General features: G+C 45.8%; 1 protein-coding gene across 2 annotated transcripts; it reads right to left on the bottom strand.

The window, feature by feature from the left end:
* On the bottom strand, positions 1-27,983 carry notch1a (notch receptor 1a). 2 transcript variants are annotated; one of them, XM_086151883.1, is made up of 34 exons: positions 27,817-27,983; positions 26,720-26,801; positions 18,867-19,129; positions 18,422-18,760; positions 16,488-16,610; positions 15,527-15,760; positions 15,292-15,447; positions 15,004-15,189; positions 14,239-14,352; positions 13,609-13,722; positions 12,687-12,920; positions 12,496-12,606; positions 11,061-11,253; positions 9,995-10,140; positions 9,789-9,902; positions 9,108-9,227; positions 8,870-9,022; positions 8,560-8,788; positions 8,275-8,476; positions 8,026-8,179; positions 7,753-7,937; positions 7,425-7,557; positions 7,065-7,322; positions 6,866-6,978; positions 6,206-6,777; positions 5,686-6,126; positions 5,326-5,471; positions 5,020-5,233; positions 4,850-4,934; positions 4,601-4,763; positions 3,147-3,445; positions 2,919-3,066; positions 2,730-2,827; positions 1-2,637 (listed from the first exon to the last, which is right to left on the bottom strand). In XM_086151883.1, the coding sequence occupies exons 1-34, from the start codon at positions 27,872-27,874 to the stop codon at positions 1,384-1,386; spliced, it is 7,434 nt and encodes a 2,477-aa protein (XP_086008009.1). In that variant the 5' UTR covers positions 27,875-27,983; the 3' UTR covers positions 1-1,383. The 2 variants fall into 2 exon arrangements, with proteins under 2 accessions (XP_086008009.1, XP_086008010.1); XM_086151884.1 differs by lacking the exon at positions 9,789-9,902.

Below are 27,983 nucleotides of genomic sequence, written 5' to 3' on the forward strand. Positions count from 1 at the left end.
TATCGCTTAATAACAACTTTTATTTAATCAAGAACATCTTTACAAAACATTTTAATCAGGATATACTTTGCAAACTACAACTTTGCATGAACATTGATTCTGAATTACATATTTTCTTAAAAACATCTTTGTCACTGGATTAGTTTATAAAACATGACATTTCAACACCATCTACAACGCTCCTTTGCCGCGCAGGGGTGATGTTGTTAAGGTCCCTATTTCTTTCAACAAACAAGTTTCTCCACCTCGAAGACATTTATACAAGAAATCTCACAATACGTTGTTCTTCTTGGGGGAAAAACACAAGTCACACTGGCACTATTTTAGATTGTGACGACTGTAACGTTCCTTTTTTTCTTCTACAACAGAGATGCAATTTAACACTTTGCAGGTTAAACACAATAACCATAATTACTGGCATCATAAATAGTCATAATAGCCCGGATCATTTTTTCAGTAAGGCTACGGTTGTCCCAAGCATAGCTGAATCAAGTTAAATGAGCGTCCGAGTATCTCCCAGCAGAGACAAGTTGTCCTTGACTAAACCCCGCTCGGTTAGACATGACTTGGATGACTAACAGTCTTTGCAGGCATTAGGCTCAGGTTTGTCTAAATGCATTTTCCGCTCATTTAGTAATGCATCTCTCACACCATCAGATATCTGTTCTGTGCTTTCAGGTCCAAAATCTTGAAAAATAAATCACAGGATCTCTCAGATCATGTTGTTTTTCACTCCTTACTTTGTCAAGAAAGTGGCGAACAATGTTCGGAGTGACGCTGATCGATATATTTGCTGATGATCTGAAACAGAATTAGTAATAAGACTCGATGAAATGTAGTCCAGACGTAAAAACCTCTGTCGCTTAAGAGAAAACAGTCAAAATATAATTAATTAATACTGAAAATTTTCAAATAATCTATAAAAGATGAAAAATATGTACAAACATAATGAACGCAAAGAAAGTCCCACAGATAAAACATGTGAAAAGGGATGTGCCAAGGGATAAAATTAAATCCAGTGAATAAACCAACACAAGAAACAAATAAATAGCCAGTGTACACATAAAGGAGTCTTTTTTTTTTTTTTTTTTTTTTTTTGTGATATACACTCCTTTTAAACTCTGTCTAATTTTCCCATACATACAAAACAGCAAATAAAAATAAAAACGCATAAATATAAAAAACATCTTTGTTTTTTGTTTTTTTTTAGGTCAAAAAAAAAAAAAAAAGCACATAAATAAATACAAAATACTAAAATTGTTCTCATCGTTAGTATAAAAACTGAAACTTATAAAGGAGAATCTTCAGTCTCGGGACAGGGTTGTTACTTTCTTTCTGGCTGTATTTTCCCACTTTTAAGAGTCCGGGTCGTTTCATAAGCGTCTACTTAAACTGGTCTTGGATCAGATTCATCTGCGAATGGATGCTCGTAGGCGGGCTGGATATTCCTTCCGACCAATCGGACATATTGGAATGTGGAGACGAGCTGGACCATTGATCGGGGGAGCCGGGGGAAGGGGTTAGAAAGGGGTGGTCGGGGACCTGCAGCTGATGGTTCGGCGTGTTGTCCATCGGCCCCGAATAGCTGTGCTGTGAAGGCGGGGTGAGAAACTGGGTACCCAGAATTTGCGTCTCCTGCGGCATGACCGTGTGGATGGGCATGGTACGACCGGAACCGTTGTTCGGCTGCATGTCCGAACCGTTCAGTTCGATGTTGGGGAAACTCTGACCGATGGACTGGCCGGCCGCCGCGGCGGGGGAGTTGGAGTTTTGGTGCTGGAGGTGCCGCGGACGTGCTTGCTGCATCATATGCGCAGAAGAGCCGAGGTGGCCGGTCTGCATGTTCTGGTAGCCCATGATCTGAGACAGGGTGGCGGTGCTTACGCCGTGCAGAGCGCCCATCATGTTGTGGGATATGGGTGAGGCTTGGGTGAAGCCGCCCTGCTGGCCGACGCCGGGCTGAACCCGGGAGACCCAGTCGCACTGGCCAACTCTGCCGGATGTCGTACCCTGACTGTTGGATCCCGACACGGGTAAATGAGACAGACGAGGGGGGTCGAAAGACATGCAGCCCATGTCTTTCCCCAGGCTCATCTGGCCCATGTGGGAGTCTCCGTTCCCTTGCAGGTGGTTGAGGGACATCGGCGGCGACTGCTGGAACGGCGACGTCATCGGAGGCGAGGCCACGTCGGACAGGTAGCCGTGCGGCGACTCGAGGGAATCGACCGGGGAAAGGACAGCGGAAGTGTCCAACAGATTACTTTTCCCATCTAGGGACTTTTTCTTCTTCACTCTGTTATCCTTGCCCGCTTCTTTACCCCCCTTTCCTCCAGAGCTAAGTTTGCGGACCTTCTTGACCGAGAGCGTCGGCTTCAGGTTGCTAAGGTAGTCGTTGGGGGAGCAGAGAGGCGGGGAGAGGCTGGAGGTGTTCAGAGGCGCCGCGTGAAGGCCGGGGCTTCTCACGATGTTGTACTCGTCCAGCAGGCGGACGATGTCGTGATGCATGCGTTCCTGGGCGATGTCTCTCGGCAGCTGATCGAGGTGGTCGGTGATTTCACGGTTGGCGAAATTCTCCAGCAAGACCTTGGCTGTCTCGAAGCTGCCTTCGCGGGCGGCGAGAAACAACGGCGTCTCTTCCTACGGAAAGGCACATAAAAAAAAACAAAAAAACGTAAGAATTCAAACGCTACTGAGCCGCCCCCCTTTTGCGAAACGCAAATTCTGCAAACCTTGTTGTCTTGCATGTCTTTGTTAGCCCCGTTTTTCAGCAGCACCACGGCAGCCTCCACATTGTTCACAGCTGCAGCCCAGTGAAGCGCAGATTTACCTGCACGCAGAAAATGGAAAACAAAATCTTTACTTTCGTACCGACTCCGCACACCTACCGGACGGTGATGATAAGATAAAACTCAAGCTACCAGAATCATCCGTGGCGTTAGCGTCGGCGTGGCAGTTGATGAGCTCCTCCACCATGCCTTCGACCGCCAGTCGAGCCGCCAGGATCAGCGGCGTCGTCCCGTCGTGCATCCGCGCGTCGAGATCCGTGGCGCGGTTTCGGATCAAAATCTGCAACCGCAAGGCCTCATTTAGTCATCTGGGAGAAGGAATCCAAGAGGCTTGGTGGTGGAGGGGGAGCAGATATTTACCTGGAACACTCCTTGGGCATCTGCGGCGACAGCGGCGTGAAGAGGCGTGCGTCCCATATTGTCCTGGACATTGGCATCGGCGCTGGACTCCAGAAGTCGTTTGGTGGCGTCGGAGCGGGCGTAGCGCGCGGCCAAGTGGAGAGCTGTCTCGCCCGTACGGTCGGTCTGGTTGTGGAGGTTGGCGCCTTGGTAAATGAAGTCGGAGATGATTTCCGCGGAGGGATCCTCTTCCTCTTCGCTGTTACCGGTTTCAAGTCCTCCGCCACTACAGGAGGCGATCATCAGGGGAGTGAAGCCGTCTGAAAGGGGAAGGCAAGGGTTCTCCTGAGTTTCCGGTCGTTTAATTGCATTTGAACATAACTATACAAATCACGCAATCCTCGGGCGTGTCGTCTCGGATAATACGATCTATTCGTGTACCGAGTGACAGAGTGACAGAGAAGTATGTTAGACTGGTGCAGGACATGTATGCTAGCTGTGAGACACTGGTACGGTGTGCTGTAGGGGTAACAGAGAAGTTCAAGGTGGAGGTGAGACTCCATCAGGGATCAGCTCTGAGCCCCTTCTTATTCGCAATGGTGATGGACAGGCTGACAGATGAGGTTAGACAGGAATCCCCATGGACTATGATGTTTGCGGATGACATTGTGATCTGTAGTGAGAGCAGACAACAGGTAGAGGAACATCTAGAGAGGTGGAGGTATGCTCTGGAAAGGAGAGGAATGAAAGTTAGTCGCAGCAAGACAGAATATTTGTGTGTGAATGAGAGGAACTCGGGTGGAGCGGTGAGGCTACAGGGAGTGGAGATCAAGAAGCTGGAGGATTTCAGGTACTTAGGGTCAACAGTCCAGAGCGTAGGAGAGTGCGGAAAAGAGGTGAAGAGACGGGTCCAAGCAGGTTGGAATGGGTGGAGAAAAGTGTCAGGGGTATGAAGGGATAGAAGACTTTCAGCCAGAATAAAAGGAAAGGTGTACAAGACAGTGGTGAGACCAGCGATGATGTGTGGACTAGAAACTGTTACAATGACCAAAAGACAGCAGGCAGAACTAGAGGTTGCAGAGATGAAGATGTTGAGGTTCTCTTTGGGAGTGACCAGGATGGAGAGGATCAGGAATGAGTCTATCAGAGGAACGGCACATGTTAGATGTTTTGGAGAGAAGGTCAGAGAAGCCAGACTGAGATGGTTCGGTCACGTACAGAGGAGGGATAGAGAATATATTGGTAGACGGATGCTGGAATTGGAGCTGCCAGGCAGGAGGTCTGGAGGAAGACCAAAGAGAAGATTTATGGACGTAGTGAGAGAGGATATGAAGGTAGTTGGTGTGAGAGAGGAAGAATCAGAGAATAGGGTTAGATGGAGAAAGTTGACTCGCTGTGGCGACCCCTGAAGGGAAAAGCCGAAAGAAGAAGAAGAAGAAGAAGAAGAAGTAGAAGAAGAAGAATCGTGTACCGACCTGGTCCTCTGACGTTGACGTCCATGCAATCGTTCTCTATCTCTCCTTGAGGAGGAGTGGGAGCGATGGAGGCGATACGCAAGTCGGCTGCATCCAAATGCTGCTGCGTCCATTTCCTGTGATCGGTGTGGTCGCTCAAGTCGAGCATGGCCTGCTCCTCGAACTGAAAAAACACATCGGACATTATACTATCCGCGCAGAACGGTGGGAGAATTTAGACGAGAGAGATTGGTATCCAAAGCCCGGTACCCTAAAGCGTCTGCAGTCTGGATCCTCATCACCCCATTCGTTTTGATTATCGTCCATCAGATTTATATCGGAGTTTTTCATCGGCCTGAAAGAAGACGAGGAGTTTGGGATTAACGCTCGTTCGTAAACCTCCGGCCGATGGCCGAGTCCACGCATTCGTTTCGACTCACTTCAGTCCGACGGAGTCTTCTCCGACCGGCTCCCTGCGTTTCTTTTTGCTGGGCTCCGATACTTTGAATCCCTCGGGGAACCAGAGCTGGCCGTGCTCTCGTCGTCTCTTACGGGACACCAGAACTCCAAGGCAGACAAAACCCAACGCCGCCAGGCCCAGGAACACCACGTACATGGGATAGAGCTCGGAACCGGAGGGAGTGGGTCTCACGCCTACGGAGACGGACAACGTCGTGGGTTATTCGGTTGGTCCTAACGTTGAGATTATCTCCGATTCACCAATTTGCGCGACGTAAATTACGTACTGGTGACCGCTTCGATGTAAGGCACGTTGAGATTTCCACTGGAGGCGAGCGCACCCAGGAATGCGGCGACGTCCGTCGCGCTTTGAAAGCACTCGGTGGACTGCTGGTAACACTGGCGGTTGTCAATCTCCAGGTAGACAACAGACCTAAACATAACAATGAGAGGAAACATCTCACCGTTATTGAACGGTTTGAAACGACCGTCTTTGGAGGTTCTCGCTCATCGCGGTGAGTTCGTGTCGAGCCGGGCTTGAATTTCTTCACTTGGAAGACGATCGCCCTTTCAAATTCACGTCCGGCTGCCACGACGGGTTTTTGACAAGAACTCGAGAGTTTGGGTGTTTTTTTTGAGGCACGTACCCTTTGACCTGGATGGGATCCAGCTCTCTACGTTTCCTCGGAGTGACCATTGCGGACACGGTTTCCTTCATTTGACCGAGAACGCTGGCCGGCACGGCAGCCCACTCGGGCCATCCATCCGCGGAACGCTTCAGCATGTTATGTTTAACCAGGTCCTGCTCATTGCCGTAGTACGGGAAGATCATCGGCTCTCCTTTGGCGTCGCGACGGAACACCACGTTGGTGTGAAGAACGCTGCTGAGATCTCTGAGGAAGGCCGAAGAATGATTTTTGAGTTGTTCCGGGGGGATGTGCACCACCAGAACTAAATGTCCGTCCGCAAGCTTTTCCGGCATGTTGTTGGCGCAGTCCAGGCCGTCCCATTCACATTCGGCGTTGTTGCAGCCCTGGTCACAGTGACCGTCGGCGTAGTGGTCTTTGCAGTACTGGTCGTACAGGGGGCTGGAAGAAACGACGGAGATACCATTAGACCGAGCCGCCCCAAACAACTTTTGTTTTGTTTTTTTCTCCTTCAACTTACTTGCATTGTCCTTCCTGTCCCTGACAGTCGAAGCCATCGTAGAGACACCCGGGACTGTTACACTGGCCGTCGCACTTTCCGTCATTGAAATAGCGCCAGCACTGCAAGGCGGCCGAGCAGTTTTGCCAGGGATCGTCGAAATTAAGCGAACAGTCTCCTCCGTCCCAGCCGCAGGCGTGGTTGTTGCACAGTGAGTCGCAGATGTGGTTGCCCGCCCACTCGTCACACTGCGGATTCTCGCAGCTCACCTCCACTTCCGGAGGCGGGGTGATGTCCCGGCCGAAGCCTCCGATAAAGGAGTAATCCAAGATGTGGCACAGCAGGCCGTTAAAATTACTCGGGCAGCTGCACTGGAAAAATGGCGCGTCCGGCGTGATTTGGCACGTGCCTCCGTTGTAGCAGGGGTTGGAGATGCAGAGGCTGTCGGTGGGAGTCAGACACTCGGGTCCGGTGAAGGCCGGCGAGCACAGGCAACGCGGGCCGAGATGCCCGGAAACGCACGTGCCGCCGTTTTTGCAATTCAGATTCCCGCAGGAGCGAGAATCGTACTCGCAGGAGGACCCGGTGAATCCCTGGAGGGACGGAAACCATCGTGATTTTGATTTGATTTTGAAAGAGTTTTTTTTTTTTTTTTTTAATCGTCGACTCATTCGCACTTACGGGCGGGCATTTGCAGATGAAACCGTGAGGTGTGTTACTGGCGACGGCGCACGTTCCTCCGTTTCTGCAAGGTCTCCCTTTGCAGCCGTCGAATACCTTGTCACAGCGCTGGCCTGGTAAGAAGAAAAGAAAAAGTTGAAGCGCCTCAAAATTTTGAAACACGGTCGCGTCGAATCGATCATCGGGTGAACGTCAGTACCCGTGTATCCCGTGCGGCATTCGCAGCGGTAACTGTTGGTGAGCTGAATGCAGTTGTACGACCCCCTGGGGTCACAAGGGTCCGACAAACATTCGTTGACGTCGCCTTCGCAGCGCTCGCCTACGTAGCCCGGCGGACACATGCACCGATAGCCTCCGATGCGGTCCACGCATTTGCCGTTGTTGAAGCATTTGGGCTCTTTGGTCAGCGGATCGCTGAAGGGGTTGCAGTCATCCAAGTTTATCTCACAGTGGACGCCTAAAGGGGATCGAATCATCCAGTTAGAAAATCCAAATTGTTTGTTTGGTTTGTAATTCAGCCTTGATTTTTGTCTTTCTGGGCCCATGTGTGGGGTTATACCTTGAGTCCCTCTGGGACAGGAGCACTTGTATGTGTTGATGAGGTCAATGCAAGTCCCTCCATTTTGACAAGGCTGAGACTGACACTCGTTGATCTCTTTAGAGCAGTTTACTCCGTGGTAGCCAGGAAGGCACTGAAAAAGAGAGACAAAGTTGAACAGTCATCTCATCGGGAATGTGTTTGCATTCTTTAATCAATAGATCTTAAACAGATACTCCGGTGTTGCCCGACCACCATCGACACAAGCTAATATTAAAGTTAGCATAAACCCATAAGTACAAGGAGCATTGCTGGAGTAGTCTGATTTAAATAGTCACATATCCATTACCTCACAACTGTAGCCCCCGAGATAATCGGTGCACGTCGCTCCGTTCTGGCAAGGGTTCGGCGAGCACTCGTCAACCTGCTCCTGGCAATAACTCCCCGTGTATCCTGCCTGGCAGCGGCAGTAATGGGTATTTCCAGCATCCAGACACTGGCCGGAGTTTCTGCACAGGTGAACCACTTCGACACCTGAGACCAAAGAAAGGATAGGAATTCCAGACGGGGCGTCCAACGCGCACAGACCGCGCCGCGATCATCGTTTTTTTATTTCACGTACCTTGCTGCTTGGCCGCCACCTCACAGGATACACTAGGGATGTCACAGTAAAGGCCAGTCCATCCACTCTGGCACTGACACGTATAGGAGGCTCCCTGTTGCCAACAAGTACCTCCATTCTTGCAGGGAGATGAATCACACCAGCGCACAAGACTCTAATGAGGTAATAAAAAGGGAGTTGTCTTAATAAGTTGTATAAAATGACGCCATTTGTAAACTTAGCATCGCTAAAAGCGTTATTCTCCCCCACCTGACAGTTGACTCCCGTGTAGCCAAGAGGGCAGGTGCACTTGTATGTCCCGTAGCTGTCCAGACAAGTGCCGCCGTTAAGGCACGGTCTGGAGTCGCACTCGTTGATGTCGTACTGACAGTAGCTGCCGGTAAATCCAGGCAGACACTGGCAGGTGAAAGCGTTGATTCCGTCCACGCAGGTGCCTCCATTGAAGCAGGAGCTTTAAAAAAAAAAAAAATGTGAGAATTCGGAGTTTGCGGGGAACGAGGAATGACACGCGGGTCATTTTTGTTAAGGCGCTACCTGTCCGTGCAGTCGTTTGTGTTGATCTCACAGTTGATACCGCTGAAACCCGGTGGACAGGTGCACGTGTAGCTGTTGACGCAATCGGTGCAGTTGGCGTTGTTCTTGCAGGGGTTGCTCTCGCATTCGTTTATGTCCTGCTCGCACCTGCCGCCGCGGAAACCGGGCGGGCAGGTACAAGTGAAAGTGTTGACGCCGTCGTGGCACAGGCCGCCGTTGCTGCAGGGATCTGAAAGGGAAAAATGCAAGGTTTAAGTTTACCCGAGTTTTTAAAATCAGCGATGGGAGAATAGCGGCTACGGCTCCTTACTCGGTTTGCAGTCATCGATGTCCGTCTCACATTTCTGTCCGGTGTAACCGGGCTGACAGCGGCATTGGTAGCTTCCCATAACGTTGTGGCAGACAGCTCCGTTGCGGCACGGGCTTTTCACGCATTCGTTGATATCGACCTCACATGTTTGACCTTCAAATGAAAAAAAAAAACGACGTCTATTAATTCCAGTGCTTGTTGAAAATCTGGATAAAGCAAAACTAAAAAGAGGGCGCACCTTGCCAGCCTTCTGGACAGATGCAGGAGAAGCTCTGGTAGTCTTCTGATTCCTTACAAACGCCCCCGTTTTTGCAGGGTCTGGTGTTACAAGGGGCCAGCAGGGTTTCACAGTTTTCGCCTGGAAAAGAAAGAAAGAAACTCTCAGCGTCGGCATGCGGAACAATAGCCGTATTTGAGCTATTTTACACCTGCACCTAATTAATACTCCGTTTCCTTTATTTTTACAGTTCTGTAAAATCAAGATTATAGATCCCAGTTTCTATCTCTTTTCCTTATCTATTTCCATGACAACTTGGCCAAACAGGAAGGACATTCCTATTTCCTGCCATTGTGTGATTACAGACAGGAAACAGGACACAGAGGAAGTGGGAATAGGTCTTGGGGAAAAAAAAAAAAAAAAAAAAAAGCTTGGGTTCTCTAGCTTATATTAGCAACAGTGGCATGTTATTCCAAAAACACACACTCCGTTATCCCTGCAAAGCAGATAGGCAGCTCTTTCCACAGAGAGTTGCCAAAAACACACATCTCTGTTAGTGGTCATTGAGCGATGTTTTCTGAAACAACACAACGTCTCCCGCTTGGAAGTTCTACATTTTCAGACCTGTCCAAACAAGTAGGTTGCAGCTAAACTAAATTAACCCGGTCATTTAAAAGGAAAATAAGCGTCTGCACGTCATACCCGTATAAGGCAGCAAACAGTTACACTTGTATCCGGCCACATCGTCAATGCAGGTGCCCTGGTTGAGGCAGGGATTGGACGCGCACTCGTTGATGTTAGTTTGGCAGTTAGGTCCTACAAGGACGCACATTAGAAAACACACGTGAGCCGGAGACCCGACATTAAAAAGCAAACTCTGAGGAGAGGCGAGAAGAGTTGTGACGGACCGGTGAAGCCGGCTCTGCACGTGCAGTGGTATCCGCTGGTCATGTCCTTGCACGTTCCCCCGTTCATGCATGGATTGGACTCACACTCGTTGTTGTTGATGTCGCAGTTTGGGCCGCTCCAGCCCGAGTCACAGGTGCATTTGTAGCTGCAATGATAATCATACGACAGGTTCAATTCCACCTTAAATTTTAACATGTCTCTTACTTGTATATACGTATATATTCATAAGTAAATGGTGAATTGACGATTGACAAGCTTTTATTTTTTTTTGCGTAGCCCAAAGACCACAAACTGTGTGACATCGCCAGTAGTTTACATGCAATTCTGGAACTTGAAAAATCAAAATTGTCAACACTCTGGTTTTGTTACACATATAGGTTGAGAATTTTTTGCACATTCCTTAGGCCTTAAGGAATGGCCTTGAAAAAGGATGGTGAGGGGGATATTATTGTTGTTATTGTTGTTGTTGTTAATAATAATAATAACAATAATAATAATAAGAAGAATAAGAAGCAGAAGAAGAAGAAGAAGAAGAAGAAGAAGAAGAAGAAGAAATTGTTAAAAAAATGTAAATAATATAAATAAAAAAAATACTAATACTAGTAGTAATAATAGGTAAAATAATGTAATAAAATAATAATAATAATAATAATAATAATAATAATAATAATAATAATAATAATAAAATAAAAGCAAAATAATAATAATACTACTACTAATAATAATAATAATGATAATAATAGAAAAGCAAAATAATAACAATAATAATAAGAAGAAGAAGAATATGAAGAAGAAGAAGAAGAAGAAGAAGAAGAAGAAGAGGAAGAGGAAATTGTTAAAAAATGTTAATGATTTAAATTAAAAAATTAGAAAAATACTAATACTAATAGTAATAATAGGTAAAATAATGTAATAATAATAATAATAATAATAATAATAATAATAGAAAAACAAAATAATAATATTGGCTAAAACATAATAATAATAATAATAATAATAATAATAATAATAATTTTAATAATAATAATAATGTTATGCCCCAGGCATTAAAAAAAGCATCCATACCCATTGATGAGGTCCTGGCATCTTCCATGGATGCAGGGGTTGCTGCCACACTCGTCCACCTGAGACAAACAGGTGGCGTCGTTGTATCCCTCTGGGCAGAGGCAGGTGTAGCTGTTGATGCCGTCCACACACGTACCGCCGTTGTGACAGGGATTGATGGCGCAGTCGTCGATATTGATGTTACACATGGCTCCTGACAATGAAACAGAAGATAAAGATAACGTGAATCTTATCTTATAATTAACTGGCTTGTTACACCGTGGCTATTTTTCTGCGTTTCAAATGGAAATAGATCGCATGCGGATTCATTACGTCATGCCCCGCGTTCAGTATTTCAACACACATCATCATGAAATTTCATTTTTTTTGTCACTATCTACCTAAGCGAACACACACGCACACACGAACATCTTAATATAACACGTCTGTAATACGCCGTTCTTTGAGTCACTGACCGAGGTGCGCTGCGTTACACGCACACAATAGACAGCTCAAACACTAAAAACTCCCTCAACATTCATCAGCAGAAGCTGTAGAAGCTCCAATGTGTGCCTAGCCTGGTGGCCCCCGGGGGCCCTTTTGCCTCTCCTGCATTGATTGAATGGCAGCCTGTTGAATAGAGGGGGGGTCTGAGAGGGAGGTGTTGCCAGGAAGACGGGGGTGGCTGGTCTCCCTATTCACACACACACACACACACACAACCCCCCATCCAGGGAGACCTAACCTCACATGGGTTGTTTACAGGGACAGAAGGCCAGACCCATTTCACACACGGCCGACTTACAATTAAACCCCCCTCCTCGCTCCCTCCTCCTTTACTCTTCATCAATCAGGAAGGGAGGGCTCAACTGCCTGATCATCGTTTACAATAGTCCTCTGTCCCTCTGTGTCTCCGCCGTGCCGTGGCCTCCACACTCACCATGTCGGCGCAAAAAAAAAAAAAATGGAGGGGAGGAAGAGGAGGAGGAGGTTGGGATGCACAGCAGCCTGCGCACACACACTCGTCCCCCTCTGCCCCCTCTTTAGCATAATCACGTAGCCGCTACCAGTCTGAACCGGCTCCGCTAAGCTATGCAAGGTAGGCCAGAAGTTTCACCGAAAACCGTGAGGATTTGTGGTGAAATCACATGTGATTAAAAAGCCTCGCTCTCTTCCTTTTAAAGTATCGCCTTACGGACTCTTTTCCAGGCTTCACGTCACGACCTTTTCAAATGGCAAACAAAGTTAGCGCTTTGTGTGTGTTCATGCGTGTATCAGGTGGAAGAGCCAGTTCCCCCTCTATGTTCCCCCTCATCTCACACAAGCAATCTGACACCATTGTTCTACACTGGAGGCCTCGCCAGCCACCTGTCTTCCTTCCCTGCCCCTCCTTATGCTCCGGGGACCGTCCCTCCAACCCCCCGCCTCGCACCTGAAAACCCCAGCCGCCGCTCACCTGTGTAGCCCGGCTCACACGCGCACTCGTAGCCATTGATTTTGTCTATACACCTTCCGTAGTCGCAGGGTTTGCTCTTGCAGTCGTCCAGGTTCACCTCGCAGTTGAAACCTGCGGGTTCGGACAAAGTCAAGACGAGACCTTCCTCGGATCGGGGACGGGATTTAAAGCCGACGCGTTAAAAACCTCACCCGCCGTGCCTTTCGGACAGGAGCAGATATACGTGTTCTCCCTATCCTGACACGTCCCGCCGTTCTTGCAGGGTTGGCTCAGACACTCGTTGATGTTGGTCTCGCACAGGCGGCCGGTGTATCCGGGCCGGCAGTAGCAGGTGAAGGAGGCCAGGCCGTCCTTGCAGGTGCCGTAGTGGCAGGGGTCGGAGTAGCACTCGTTGATGTCCGTCTCACAGTGCTGCCCTGTGTAGCCTGAAAAAAGCAAAGAAACTCAATGTTAAAAACAAGGCGCGACAACGGAAGTGCAATATCTGATTTCGTCATTTTATGAAACGCCAGCGATTGTGACAGGAAAGAATTCACGAATCTACTGTAAATTCCAGATTATAGAACGTGCCCATATATGGGCACCACCGAAATTGCACATAAAGATGCAGGTGTCACCGTTGAAACAGCAAGAGGCTACAGGAAAGTTTTTTTTTTCAAAATGTTTAATAAATAAAAGACGGTAACATCCACAGCTACAGGTGTATAACGCACATGCAGTTTTTGCGGCAGCAAATGTATTTCCGTGTGTCTTTTTCTTGCAAAAAACGCAAAATGGCTGATCTGAAGACATATCGTAAATGCGAGCGGGTTTGCCGAAGCGCCTCCATTTGTCCGATGTGACGGTGTCGGCGTAAGGAAGCTACCGTAATTAGCCTATAAAAATCCAAAAAGAAGTTGCGTCGTTGTAAAACACGCAGTTCTCAAAGCGTGTGAAAAAAGTAACGGCTTATACGGTAATTAATATTCAATATTTAGTCAAATGTTATCGATAAAGGGAGATCTTATTGTCTCTCTGAACTTTTTGTTGGATGATTTTTCAAATATATGGACCGTTGGAGAAATGCTGGGGATAAGTCGACAAAGAAATGAGATTTCAAAAAGATTTATGTACCTTCGGCGCATTCGCAAATGTACTTGTTGGGGCCGTCGGTGCACTTCGCGCCATTCTTGCAAGGCGTGCTGGCACACTCGTCAATGTCCACCTGGCACAAGTTCCCTGAGAACCCTTTAGACACAGACAAGAGATATAAAATTTAAGAAATTTTATTAAAAAAAAAAAAAAAAAAAGTAATCATGGGAAGAAAAAAAAAATGTAAAAAAAACAAAATTATTTTTTAATCTAAACTAGAATCTGTGAGACACTGAAGATCTATTATGAAGCCCTCGGCGACGGCCCCTCCCCCCGACTCTTACTGTGCACAGAAAGTTTCTTTCAAACAAACACAAAGGCCTCCAGCTTGCCAGCCATAAACCAATCCCTGCCCCCGGTTTTGGCGCTAAGCTCTAACACAAACTCCGATGCCCGCCAAATATGTTAATGTTTCTGCAGCCGTCCTGTTTGTTCAATCATTTACATTTATTTTTTTTGAGCCATATTTGGAATCGCTACACTCATTGACTTAAAAAGTTAATAATCCACTATTTTACGGCTTCCCATTCTATTGTCTGGCCAAATGAGGCAAAGAGGGACCTAAAACTTTTAATTATTTCCCACATTTCCAACTTGATGACATTTCCTTACCTTTAGGGCACTCGCAATGGAAAGAGTTGATCTTGTCAACGCATTTGCCATTGTTAAGACAGGGCTGGCTGGCACACTCGTCCGTGTTGATGTGGCAGAACACACCCTCGTATCCTGAAATGCCGCACACACACAGCAGGATAAGATGGTTTACGAGCAGTTTTTCTTCCAAATTCCGGCTCGAACTAAAATTCAGTAGAGTTTGAAAAAATCCGCACACCAAAAATGCTCCATATTTTACATCTAACGCTAATAAAAACGTACGTATTCTCGCACGATGTTACCAGCAAAACACAGGCTCTGCCTCGGATGCCTACCGGAGATGTGTGTGCGCGCTCGAAATTTCATGCGAGAATTTGTTTTTCGGGTAATTTGTAAAATATGGAGCATTTTTGGTGTGCGGATTTTTTTTTCAAATAATTCACCGTAATTTCCGGACGATAAGCCGCGACTTTTTACACTTAAACGACGATGCGGCTAATATATGGATTTTTTTTTTTGGAGGGATGCTAACAAGCTTCACGCGGCTAAAACATTTAGCCTCTCGTCACATTGGACCGATGAAATGACCGCGGAATTCTGAGTCCGTTCAACTCCGACACATAAGAAGACGACTTTGACGGTTTTAGTGCGCAAGAGGAAGCCCAAGATAGCGATGCAGCAATTTCAGCTCAATAAGCCGGAAATTACGGTAGCCTACTTTTAGCATTCCTAACTGGGTAGCGGATATGCGCTAGTTTTTCTTTTTTTTTATCTTGATCTTACCCGGCATACAGATGCAGTGGAACCCTCCGATTTGATCCAAGCAGGTGGCATCGTTATGGCACGGATTCGAAATGCACTCGTTGATGTCCATCTCACATCGAGGGCCTTCGTACCCGTGAAGGCACATGCACTGGAAGGACCCTTTGGTGTTGAGGCATCGACCTCCGTGTTCACAAGGATTAGCACCTGAAACGGCGACCCCATGCATTTAGCGCACATTGCATAATCTTAGGAAAGAAGTCAAATCGAGATTTGAGAGGTTAAAAAAACAAGGGGCGACTAACTTACCGAGAGAGCACTCGTCGATGTCGAGGTTGCAGGCGGAGCCGGTGTAACCCGGCGGACACGTGCAGATGGCTTTACCGTTGACAGGGTTTGTGTCGCAATTGGAGCCTTTTTGACAAGGGTTGCTTATGCAAGCGTCGTCAAGGTGGCACAGCAAACCTGTCGACACCACGAGGGAACGGTTTCATCGAAAATTCGCTCGTCGGAGTAGATCGCGTTAAAGGAGTCAAATAATAACCTGTGCGTCCATGTGGGCATTCGCAGAAGAAGGAGGCGACGCGATCGTGGCAAGTGGCGCCCTGGTAGCAAGCCGCGCTGGCGCAGTCGTCGATATTCTCGCTGCAGTCGTCACCGGTCCAGCCGTTGACGCAGACGCAGTGGTAGCTCCCGTGAGTGTCGTGGCAAGTCCCTCCGTTCTGGCATGCGTTGGGCATCAACTCGCACTCATCCACGTTTTCTGTGCAATATTGGCCTGAGGAGAAACAATTACATTACATTACATTACATTGCATTTGGCAGACGCTTTTATCCAAAGCGACTTACAATAGAGGACATAGGGACTGCAAATACACTTGCAAATACACGATGCACAGGAAAACAAGATGTCTTTTAAATTCAGATTAATATTATCTTACCAACCACATGCTATATCCCTATACAATAACTCGTGCTAATCGGTTACTACGCGACTTCATGCTGACACTTTGCTTAGTATTTATTCCTGTATATTGGTAAATATGGAAGTAAAAAAAAAATATATGTATTTTTTCGTATTACACTTCAGAGTTTATTTATTCTTTTACTTGTATTTTTAGCTAGCTTGTCACTATCTTGTCCTTGTATGTGTCGCTACTGCTACCCAACAATTTCCCAAGCATGGGATTGTTAAATAGATCTCGTCTCACCAACTATATCTAGTTGCATTAGTGCGAGTATCACCAAATTCATAACAAAGGACTCTCTGCATTGTCATCTCCTGATATTTGTCACTTTGTACCGTTCCAGACGGGCAAAACAACACGCCGTAGCCTGTAGAGCTCCAAATCTACATTCCAACTATCACCTTTCGTAGCTTCTCGGCAGCCCGTTGACTCGAAATTGCCGCTAAACCTTGGATTATAAAGTCCAACACCAGTTTTGTTTTCACTTTTGTTTTGAATCTTTTCATCTACGCCGACGGCGATAAGTAAAAAATGCACCTGTGTAATGAGGAGGGCACTGGCAGTTGTAAGTGTTCACGCCATCTACGCACACGCCACCATTTTGGCAGTTGTGTCCCGGACAGTCGTCGATGTTGTGTTCACAGTGCGGACCTGTAAAGCCTGACGAAGCAGATAAGGGGAAAAAAGACAGGTGTAAAAGCGTAACCCAATAAACATATAAGCGGTCAATATTTGATTGCGGACGACAATCACGGCCACCTTCTTCTTATCCTGGAATGCACTGGTGGAGAAGATAAACTCTCTCCTTCCTCGTCGCAGATTGTTTTAATGCTCTGCAGATTATAGTGCGGCGTGTGCCGTCAAAGGTTTATGCTGGTGTTTGACTGTGACGAGTCTGATCAAGCTTTGCTGTTTAGATATATTCCGACAGAATTTGGTTAGACTTTAACACGACATTAACGTGTATCGTTCGGCTGCGTATTTTAGCGCCCGGAAGACGGGCGGGAGAAATGACACGAGGTCATAAATGTACATTATGACCGTGTTTCGATCCTTTAGGGCAGCGGTTTCCAGCCCCATTCGGTTCGCGGAGAAAATCCGTCTCAGTCAAAAAATTATCGTTTTTTCATTAGACTTTCCCGATCTTATTTTGAAAAACGACCATTTCCGTCTTACTGCCGCACTTAACTCCGTCGCGCCATTTCACACATCATCTACCACGAGCTAGCCCTTGAAAAAATTAGCAAGATGCAAACTTGACAAAAGTTTTTAATATTTGAACCCCCACTGCCCATTTTCATGCATAAAACTGGTCTCTGGTACAAAAAAGGTTGGGGGATGTTTTGAGAGTCAGCTATCAGCCATAACCATCTTTGACCGCAATATACGAACGCTTTTACTAAACAGTACCGATTCTGGGTGCCCACACAATGAGGAGCAGCCAGTTTTAGCAGAAAAACAAGGTCGCTGTGTGTAACCTTGTGAATAGGGTGTGGGATTGTATATACATCTGTACATGCGCGTAATGCTGATGTTGTGGCGGGCGGCTGGTGATTATCAAAAGGAAACGTCTGCACGACTGCATCCTGCCAAGTGAGGTTGGCAAAAAGAGTCGGGAGGTTTAAACCTGAGATTGCTGGTTTCATCCAATCACGTTTTGCTGGACGCTGCTTTTTTGGTCAACGGATGGAAAAAAAAAAAAAATTGCATAATTAGTTCATACAGTGGCCCCCTTAAGATACCAAATATTCTATATATTGATTTTATAAGATACAAAACACGATTTGAGCAAATGTTATTGTTGACATACAGAAAACATTTAACAATACGAATACAAAAGCAAGCAAATCAAAATTCAAAAATTCGGTATTGGCCGCTCTCAACTTCATCGTGCATTAAGTATTTCTCATGTCGTGTTCCTATCTTTTTTGTGGCGTCATTTTATATCTTTTTACTTATTTTATGTATTTTTTTAATAATCATCACTGTCCCTAAGAAAGCAAGTGGTGAACCCAGAAAAAAGACACTTTCAAGATGGAAATGAAGCACAAAATAATAGCGTTTTTAGTTGTTTTTTTTTATACTAATAGGCTTATTTTGTGAGGTTTTATTTTGAGGGGGGTGGTGGTGGAATGAAGTCATTTGTTTTCTGTTATTTTAAAAGGGGAAAATTAATTTAAAATACAAAAAAAATCAGCATACTTCTGAAACAGATTAATAATAATAATAATGATAATAATAATAATAACACTAATAATAATCATAATAATAATAATAATGAAATTATCGTTATTATTGTTAATAATAATAATAATAATAATGATAATAACAATAATAACAACAACAATAATAATAATAATAATAATACATAGGTTTTCTATAGCGCTTTTCATGATACTCAAAGTTACTCCTAAATGTGTATCTTCAAAGTCTGCTTATTAGTGAAGCAATGAAAGATGTTATTTTAATACCTGGCAGACAGCTACAGTCATATGTAGTATCTCCTTTCTGGACGCAAGTTCCTCCGTTCTGGCACGGCGACGGGTTGCAGGGCATGTAGGTGGTCTCGCAGTGCTGGCCGATGTATTCCTGAGGGCATCTGCAGTGGTACGAGCCCACCTCGTTCACACACACGCCGCCATTGAGACAGGGACCGGGAGTCTGCGCGCACTCGTTGACGTCGTGCTTGCAAGTCTGTCCGTGGAATTCACGCGGGCAGTTGCAAATGTAGTTGGAATCGAAGGCCGAACACTGGCCGCCGTTTGCACAAGGGTTCGAAGCGCACGGGTTGGGGTGCTGACAATTTTTCCCTTGGAAACAAGTGACAAACAGAGCGACGCTATTATTATTATTATCGCGGTTTTAAATGAAATGGAGTGAAATCAAATCGAACTTTGGCAGACTTTGCAGACATACCTGACCATCCGGGCGGGCAGCGACAGCGGTACACGGTGAGAGTGACCAGATCGCAAGTTCCTCCGTTGCGACAAGGGGAGCTCATGCAAGCGTGGTTGGCGGGTGTCAGACAGAGGCGATCGGTGAACCCCAGGCGGCAGGTGCAGCTGAAGTCGAACGTGTTACCGTGGGAAACGGCGCGACATTCGCCGCCGTTTCGGCAGGGGGAAGGGCTGCACGGGCTCGGAAACTGGCATCGATTGCCTACGTAGTCGCCGGGACACCTGGAGAGCGACACGAGGTTGGGAAGCAAAGGGAGTGATGGATACATTTGCTTTTCAAAAAAAAAAAGTGTTAGAAAAGACTTCGAAAACTAACATATTTTCAGAAGTTGCTCTCGACCTTATGATTTTTAAATCGAAATATACTGCTCAAAAAAATAAAGGGAACACTTGAACAACACAATGTAACTCCAAGTCAATCACACTTGTGTGAAATCATAGTGTCCACTCAGGAAGCAACACAGATTCATTTTGACTTGTTTTAAGGACATTACATCAAAGTTGGATCAGCCTGGAGTTTGTTTTTACACTTTAATTTGGAGTGTGATTCCTAATCCAGACCTCCATGGGTTGATACAATTGATTTCCATTGATCATTTTTGTGTGATTTTGTTGTCAGCACATAAGAATATTTCATTCATTTAGATCTAGGATGTGTTTTTTAAGTGTTCCCTTCATTTTTTTGAGCAGTGTACTTGCAGCATACTTGCAGAGTGTATCTGGGATTTTCCTCATCTAATTACTGCTGCCCATGTACATATCAAATACTCTAAAAAAAAAATTTTTTTCCCCATCACACTGACAAATGAAGGAACAGATGCAAATAAATAAACGAGCGACATAACGCTCTTAGCAGAGGAGACAGAAGGGATATAATAAGGGCGGGAAGGGAATAGTAAAAGGGGCCAAATAGTTTCCCAACCAGTGAGGGTCCCACTGCTGCAGGCTTGTTGTTCTAGTGTGTCTCTCTGGATTAGACTCCCTCAGAACCTTGAAAACACATTCTGCTGAGACAACAGACGCCACAAAACAGTCTAGCCGTTAACAGCCCATTCCCATCTACCTTTTGCCCCCATGCTGTCTGCACTCATTCTGGATGACCATAGAGATCAAGGAGGCTGCGCCGGCTGTGGACGGCCCATATGAAGCTCTGTATTCAGGCCGTAAGCCCTGTCCGCTATTTCCACACGCCGCAAACCGGCATAAGTTAAGGATAGACTCTGGAAATCCATGTTTTGAGACTCAAAAGGGTCGAGATTTTCTCTTTGTGCACCGTAGTTGAGTCTTAACCGTCGCGCGGTAGCTTCGCATATTTAGTTTTGGCACAAGTTTTACACCGGATGCACTTCTTGGCGCAACCGTCTGCATTTATCCAGGCTTGGGAACGGCTCAAAAAGACGCGTGACGCCGCATCCCCCTCCCCCCTCCCGGGGCTGCATCACAATATATATCACCCCCCAAAAAAAATCCATTTGTATTTCTATTTGTGTTTTCATTTTGGGTTTGTGTGTAGTCGTGTATACGAACATGTGAGTGTCTATGCGCGGCGGAGGGCATCTGTTAGCCTCCACAGGGAGCAGGTGCGCATGTTAATGAAGGCAGCTGTTGGACAGGACCCCCAATACCCCCCCCATCCCCCCACCCCCAGTCAGATGGGGTGCTGATAAGCCATCCTCTCCTGGAGGAACAAAAAAGAACCCATGTGAAGTCAGCTGTTGCAACTTCCAAACCACCAAATTTCAAAAAATCCTACTTTCCATCTACCTGTTTTTTAATCCCATCCCCTCCTGTCTTCGCCTGCGTTTCGAAGCTGTTTTTCCAACCCCGGTGTGGACTTTTTACAACTCCCAGCAGTTTCTTCTTTTTCTTTTTTTTTTTTTTACAACTTTCTCCTTATGTCACACAGGACTGCTGAAAACTCCCCTTGTTGACTTAGTTAGGTGAGACCAATCAGGGAGTTTTTAACAGTCTGGTGTTCCCAGCAGGGAACCCAGACAGTTGCAATTGGCAGAAGATTGTAAAGGTATTTGGGAAACACTTTGAAGTGTCCTAGCCTCCAATTTCAATTTGCCACGAAAACACATTGAAAAATGCACTATTTTGCTACGAAACGCAAACTCCCAGAAGGTGTATGTGTGTGTGTGTGTGTGTGTGTTTGTGGTCGTCAGCTCCGGACTAGATTACAGTATTGTATCCTCTTTATCCTGAGGTCAGAGTCCAGTTTGAGGTCCACCCACATGCTGAAAAGCTCAGCAGCTCCAACCACGGCAACAGGTCTCTCCTAGCAATGCAATGTCCCCCCGGGCCGGAGCAGATGCTTCCGTGACCTCTGACCCCAAACACTTTTGTGACTGTGTGGGACCGCCTCCTGCCTTCTCTCCCCTCTTCTCCCCGCTGGGTCCGATCTACCATCTGCCACTCTCGGGGTGACTTTATCCTCAGACACAAAACCGGCCCCACAGTGCGGTGGAAATGCCACCGCTGTGGAAAATGTTACGTAAATGGCCGACGGTGGCGTGCAGTCGTTCCCGTGTGTGTGTGTGAGTGTGTGTGTGTGTGTGTGTCTGAGCGGGTTTATATTTTTCTCGTGGTGTTTTCAAATCGCGGTCCGCCTCGGCATCCGAGAACCCCGTTAACGTTCACTTTTCCCCTTTCGCTTTTCAAGCGGTTATTTGTTTGTTTCCCTTGGATATCCCTGACCGTTGGCCAAGACCCGACCCCTGGGGTCCACATCTGTTAGTGAGACGACCAAAAGAGCAGCTTTTAGAAATGGAAATTTGCTGAACTCGCCGTTAAATTACACCTACTTGAATCTCTTGTAACGTTCTGTTATGGTCCATAAAGATAAAAAAAAAAAACCTACTCGAATCTGTATATTTGGTCCTTTATTATTCATTGCAATCTATTATATTGCATTGTTCCCTTTTCTTTTCCCAACACAAAATCTGTTAGAGATGATTGAGATTAACCTGTCGGTTAATTTGTTGGAAAAGGTAAAAAGCAAAGTGTAAAATGTGAGTGAAAAAAGTGTTTCCAGGGCAACGATGGCTTCCCTAAAATTCCTAAAGATGTTTAACTTGCATTGCAAATATTTGCATTGAATGAGATGATCATTTTAACTTCATTAAAGGATTGATCGGTTCTTGCCAATTTGCGAGATCATTTGAAACTTGTCAACTCATCGGATGATCAGTTATTGATCCAATCAACACTAATCAACCGAACAGTTTGGAAAATTGAGTTTTTCATACCCGTCCAGACATGTTAAATATCAACTATACTAAATCCAGTGATGCATTTAGCAATATCAAAATGTGAGCTTTCATTAATATAAGAGAAATACAGATTTAAGAGGAAAAAAAATCCAGTCTGACTTTATAAAACCACCAGATAGTCCAGTGGAGAATATCGAAAAAAAATGCTCCCAATCGCCACGGATGAAGAACCGCGGTGGAGACAAATGGTTTCTGCCAAAGAGACGTGTCCATTTAAAGCTGCTGGTAGTGATAAAGCCATTTCCTGTTTCACACTCACAAAGAACTAAGGAGGAGAAATTTACGAGGGTCGGTCAAACAAGCCTGGACCGAGCGACGGCTAAATCAACCCGCCTCTTGAGACTCTTATCTGTGACAACATTTCTGGAAGGACAGTATATGCACAGGTTATCTTCAACCAAGCAGACCAGCAGAAAGACGCTTTAACTCCGACTTTAACGTCGCGTCCACTTCGTCTCGCCGTGCAAATCGACGATTGCGGACTTTTATTTCGTACAATTAAACAAAAGCGCTCCCACACATCTGCTTGTGCGCGTGAACCCCGAGGCCGTTACACGACTGCGGCGTAGTCCTTGATTTTCAGCAGATTAGGTTTTCTGGAAACGCGAGTATTATCGGGAACCTGGCGTCTTGGGAAAGGGGGATCCTCGGAGTTTAAACCGTTTTAAAACCTCGACACCGGCAGGCACGCTTGACCCGGTCGTGCACTTGAATGTTCTCGGTTCACTTTCGCCCGAGGGGCGGGTCGACGCTGACCTGGCCGGTAATCCTATAGGACGACAAATGAAGAGCGCCGTTCCAAAAAGGGAAAGTGGAACATCCTTTTAGTGAGTTTGTCGGAGCGACGGCTGAGACATTTTCTCATCGATACGCAATACCAGACAGCTCCGTGCAAGGTCGGCGAGGTGCGATCGCGCCGGACGCTCCAGACTTTCGCATTTCTTCCTTCGGTCTATTTCTGTCAAAAGTCCCGCCGCGTTTCAGACACGCAGCCGAGCGGTCGAGATGTTTTTTGGTTTATTATTAACAGCCACCTCAGAGCAAAAACAGTGTCTGTTTCAGCAATGCAGTCGTCATCAGGCAGTCAGAGGGCGGCGACCTTTAAACCTAACCGGGTCTTCGTCGCCGCTGTCTCACAAATACATTTCAAAGTCTAAATTTGACTCCGGATGCTCTGACAGGCTCTTAAAACTGTTAATAAAAAAATCTAACTTTTACACTTCAGACTTTACTTATTTTATTGAATTTTTATATGTATTTTCAGCTTGTCTTGTCTTTGCGTGCCAAAGAATTTCCCATGCATTGGAATAATTAAAATACGTACAGAGATAAATAAGTTAACCGTTTTTCTTGATCTTCTGTAACTAGATTTATAACTGTAAATAATTAAATACCAGTTGCAGGTGATTTTACCTTGGAAAAAAAGGTCTAAATTGGCTGATTTGCAAGTTTGAATGGAGCTTGTGGATGAAGAAGTCCTGAAGAACATTCAAGCAGTTTTGCAACAATTTAATCAAATATAAAAGTATGAAAAAAACAAACACTTTCTAGCCTTATGATGTCTTATGAAACATAAGTTTTGCATAACATATCTGGATACGCAGAATGTAAACATTTGCCGTGAAGCCATTTTTATCCATCAGTGTCAGAGTCGTGAGCGCAGACCATGTTTGGCAGCTTATCGCTTTTAAAATTCGCTCAACTTTAAATATTATAATACGACCATCTCTGTTTTGCACTTTACCAGAGCCAACAAATGTCCGAACTTCATTCACCTCGGGAAGATTCGTTTGCAGCGGCGCGACGAAGCGACCGAGCGGGTCGGCTATCGGAAAAAAATGCCATCCATTTTTACAACGGTTTCCAGAAGAAAGGCTTTTGACAGAAATATTCCCGAGCGAACGCTGCCAGTTTTTTGTCTCGGCGTGTTTTTTCCGAATCCCGGCGAACCCGTTCCGAAGACATCTGATTACCACAGCTAGCGCACCAAGCCTAACCTTGTTCTCTATGCCAACATCTGATTTCACCCCGGTTTCTCACACTCGTGGGAACTGCGAGGAGAGATGATTTAAATCTACCTTTCCACTCTAATCTGTGTCACCGTGCGCTTCCAGGCCGAAGCCTTCGCCGCAAGAGAGGCTCGCCGGTAGCTTCAAGGGCCGCATTCGCGAGCTTTAGGAACGACGGAGTTCACAAGTTTGACCTTAACAAAGTGTGACAGGAACATTTCAACCTCACGAGCCGTGGGTTTCTCTCCGCCGGTGGACTTCGCATCCAGAGCGAAAAACATGTTGCCTGAACAAGTGTGCCAAAAAACACAAAATCAAATGCAAAAAAATGATGATATAAACACATGGCTGACCATTATTGCCCCCCTGCTGTAGATTCTGCACACTGATGCCGAATCCGCCAGAACACCCGTGACTGATGGCTGCTTGGCTTGGCAGGATGAATGATTAATGAGAGGGGAAGAGAAAAAGGATGGAGAGAGCGAGCGAGGGAGCGAGGGAGGGTGGAGTGATGAATCTACTCTGTCTGTTTTTAATTGGACTGAGCGGAGACGGAGACCACAATAACTGCTTTGTAGACGAGGAGGGAGGTTCTGTGTGTAAGTGAATGTGCACGTGCGGACAGTGTGTGTGAGGAGTGTGTGCAGATTAGATACTATGAATCGTGGCCTCGGGCCGGTAGCGTAGCCTCTTCAATAGCTCCCCCTTGTCCCCGCAGACCAGAGAAGCGCCTGCCATGACCACATGCCCTCGGGGTAAACCGAGCCACCCCTGAGCTTCTTTAGATGGGTAAAAACCGACTCCGCTTTAGGGCGGGGACGTATGGCAAGAAAAGACGCACCGCGGTATTCGGGAAACCTCCTTTCTCCGAGCTATGTATGTCACAATGGCAGCTTTAAGATGAGCGCTCATGTATCAGATGCGTCCCGAGAGGAAAATCACGGGGGATCTTTGCATCTTCCTGGGTACTTTTGAATGTTTCAGTGCGAGGCGTGACACCGATCGCTACCGGGAGCTTAAAAAAATGGTCGGAAAAAGTTAGAGATATTTTCCCCGGTGTTTTGATTATTTAATTACGCGACATAAAAAAAATATGAAAAGATTTGAACAATTTTTTGGGCCAAAAATTATGGAGAAAAAAATTTGAAAAATAATTAAAAAAAAAAAAAAATCCCCTGTCTTTTGGTTATTTAATTTACGCAACCTTAAAAAAATATTAAAAGATTTGAAAAATTATTTTGTCCAAAAATGATGGAAAAATGGAAAATTACAGAAAAATAATTTAGAAAAAAAAATTCCCTGGTGTTTTGGTTATTCAATTACACGACATAGAAAAATATGAAAAGATTTGAAAAATTATTTTTGTCCAAAAATGATGGAAAAAAATACGGAAAAGTAATTTAAAAAAAAAAATTTTCCCTGGTGTTTTTGTTATTTAATTACGCGACATAAAAAAAATATGAAAAGATTTGAACAATTTTTTGGGCCAAAAATGATGGAAAAAAATGGGAAAAATACAGAAAAATAATTTTGAAAAAAAGAAGGAAAAATATGACAAGAAAAAAAGGAAAGAATGAAGTCTGACTTTTGCCATCAGGAACATGGAAAATAAATGTCCTGCCCACTAACACCAAATAAATAATCCCAATTTACTTCCCACTTGTTTACCCTTAAATTTTTTGCACTTTATTCAGATTAATCTCACTATCCTGACATCCAATCCAATTATAATTCCTAGCCATCTGGCTTTTAATGGAGATCACAAGAGGGTGAGGTTTGGGGTGGAGAGAAGAAGGAGGGGAGGGTGGGGATCCATTCAGAAAGAAAAGAGACAAGCTTTTGAGGGTGTGTGTGGGGGGGGGGGGGGGGGGGCGCCAGAGGTTCGGTGTGTGTTGTGGTGTTTGGTGTGGCTGTGGCATGATGGGAAGGCCCACTCAGATTAGTCACACAGCATTATTCTGACTACAGAACAATGGGTGACGGGCGGCGGGCGAGCCCCAGCTGTCGCCCGTGAAAGAGCAGAAAAACAAGATTTAGGACTGGACGCGTCCTCTCACTTCGCTATTGAAGGGGTCTTGCATTCATTAATGGGCCAAACCCTTTGGGGGGGGGGTTGGGCTTTTGTCCGACTCCCCCGTCCCAACTCACCAGGACTGTGGAACTACACTCCCTTTTAATTTCTTCACTTCTTAAACTCTCTTCTTTTTTTTTTTTTCTTTGTGGGGAATGCGTGTAGCCTCATCTTAAAGCCTTGTGGCTCCTGGAGGGGAGCGACAGGCCGCTTGCACGCCGGCCCGGAGGAAACCCCGGGGCCTCCGGTTGCCGGGCGCAGGGCCGGCTCAAAGGCTGGAATGAAACGGGAAAGATGTGGCCTCCTTTTCTTTTTTTCCTACCTAAAAGCCCTTTCAAAATGACATTACACCGCTGTGTAAATCCAAAAAAAAAAAAAAACAAGAAAAATGTAGGTGCACAGATTTTTTTTTCTGTTTTTTTTTTTTTTTTTTTTTTGGCATCTGCATCTTACTTACTTGCACTCCCCATTCCCATTCGAGGTGGCTTCACATCTGCCTCCATTCAGGCACGATTCAGTGGGTAGTGAGCATTTCAGACCTGTTGAGCACACGACACGAGTCAAATCCACGGCCACGATCTCGAGAATTTCAAATCCGAACAACAATTACCATTATTTAATCATCACGCAACACAATTTTTTTCTCATAATTATTATTGATTTGTTACACAGGTGTCCACGGGGGTAGTGGGAAGGGGGTGGGGGGGTTGCAGACTTATGCGGGACCCGCAGCAGTGCGCCTGGTGCGTGGCTTTTGGGGGAACGCACGCTTCTTTGCGGTGCACGCAGTCAGTCAGCAGCAGCAGCAGCAGCTGCTGTGCGCCTCCGACGCGGAACAAAAGAAATCAGGGTCCAGCACGAGTCGTAAAACACTCTCCTCGAGCATTGTTTACCGGCAGACGGGTGGGGGGGTGGAGCGTGGGGTGGGTGGGTGGACACTCTCCCACACACGCAAACAAAAGGACCCCCCCCTTCCCTCCTCCCACTCCCACCCGTGTGCGTCCCGCCGCCTCCCCCCCCAACACACGCAGCAGCAAACTTCTCATTACCCCCCCCCCCCGCAAAAAAAAAAAAAAAAAAAAAAAAAAAACACACACACACACACACAAAAATGTGTGCTCTGAGTTAAAGCGGATTAAAAAAAAAAAAAAAAAAAAACACGCGTTACTCGGATTAAATACACTTTGGCAAAATGTGAGTAAGTAAACGAGCCGTGCAAGAAGTTTCGCTTAAAATTATAGGAGGGGGATTATTTTTGGAGAACATGCTGACTGATGTAACCGTCAGGCTGAAGTAAAATAACTTGGAAAAGTTTAAAAAGTTTGCGCCGTTTTTGTCCCACCGCACCTGAAGGGAGTTTATTCCCGCAACTAATAAATCAAATATACGGGGATTAGTTATCCCGATTTAGTCTCGAGTGATAAAAGAAGCAAATGGATTCTCAAATGCATAAAAATATTCATAACGGTGAAAGTTTTCTCCTTGGAGTGTTTGACTGCGATCATACAAAACGCGCATTGTTTGCAACGTGAAATCCCTTTGGAGATGCTTTACCTTGTGAGATGACGATTGCGGGAATCAGAAATGTTAGTCTCACAAAGAAACGATACATTCCTCCTCTTCAACTTCACAAATGCCGTTGAATCCCGCGTAGGGTGCGCATAGATCCAGCGGTTGCTTTACTCCAGATTAAATAGATATCCTTGGAAGTGCGGTTTAAA

The sequence above is a fragment of the Fistularia commersonii genome, chromosome 9 (assembly GCF_037954325.1).
Source record: "Fistularia commersonii isolate RoL2024-O1a breed Wild chromosome 9, RoL_Fcom_v1.0, whole genome shotgun sequence".
NCBI lineage: Eukaryota > Metazoa > Chordata > Actinopteri > Syngnathiformes > Fistulariidae > Fistularia > Fistularia commersonii.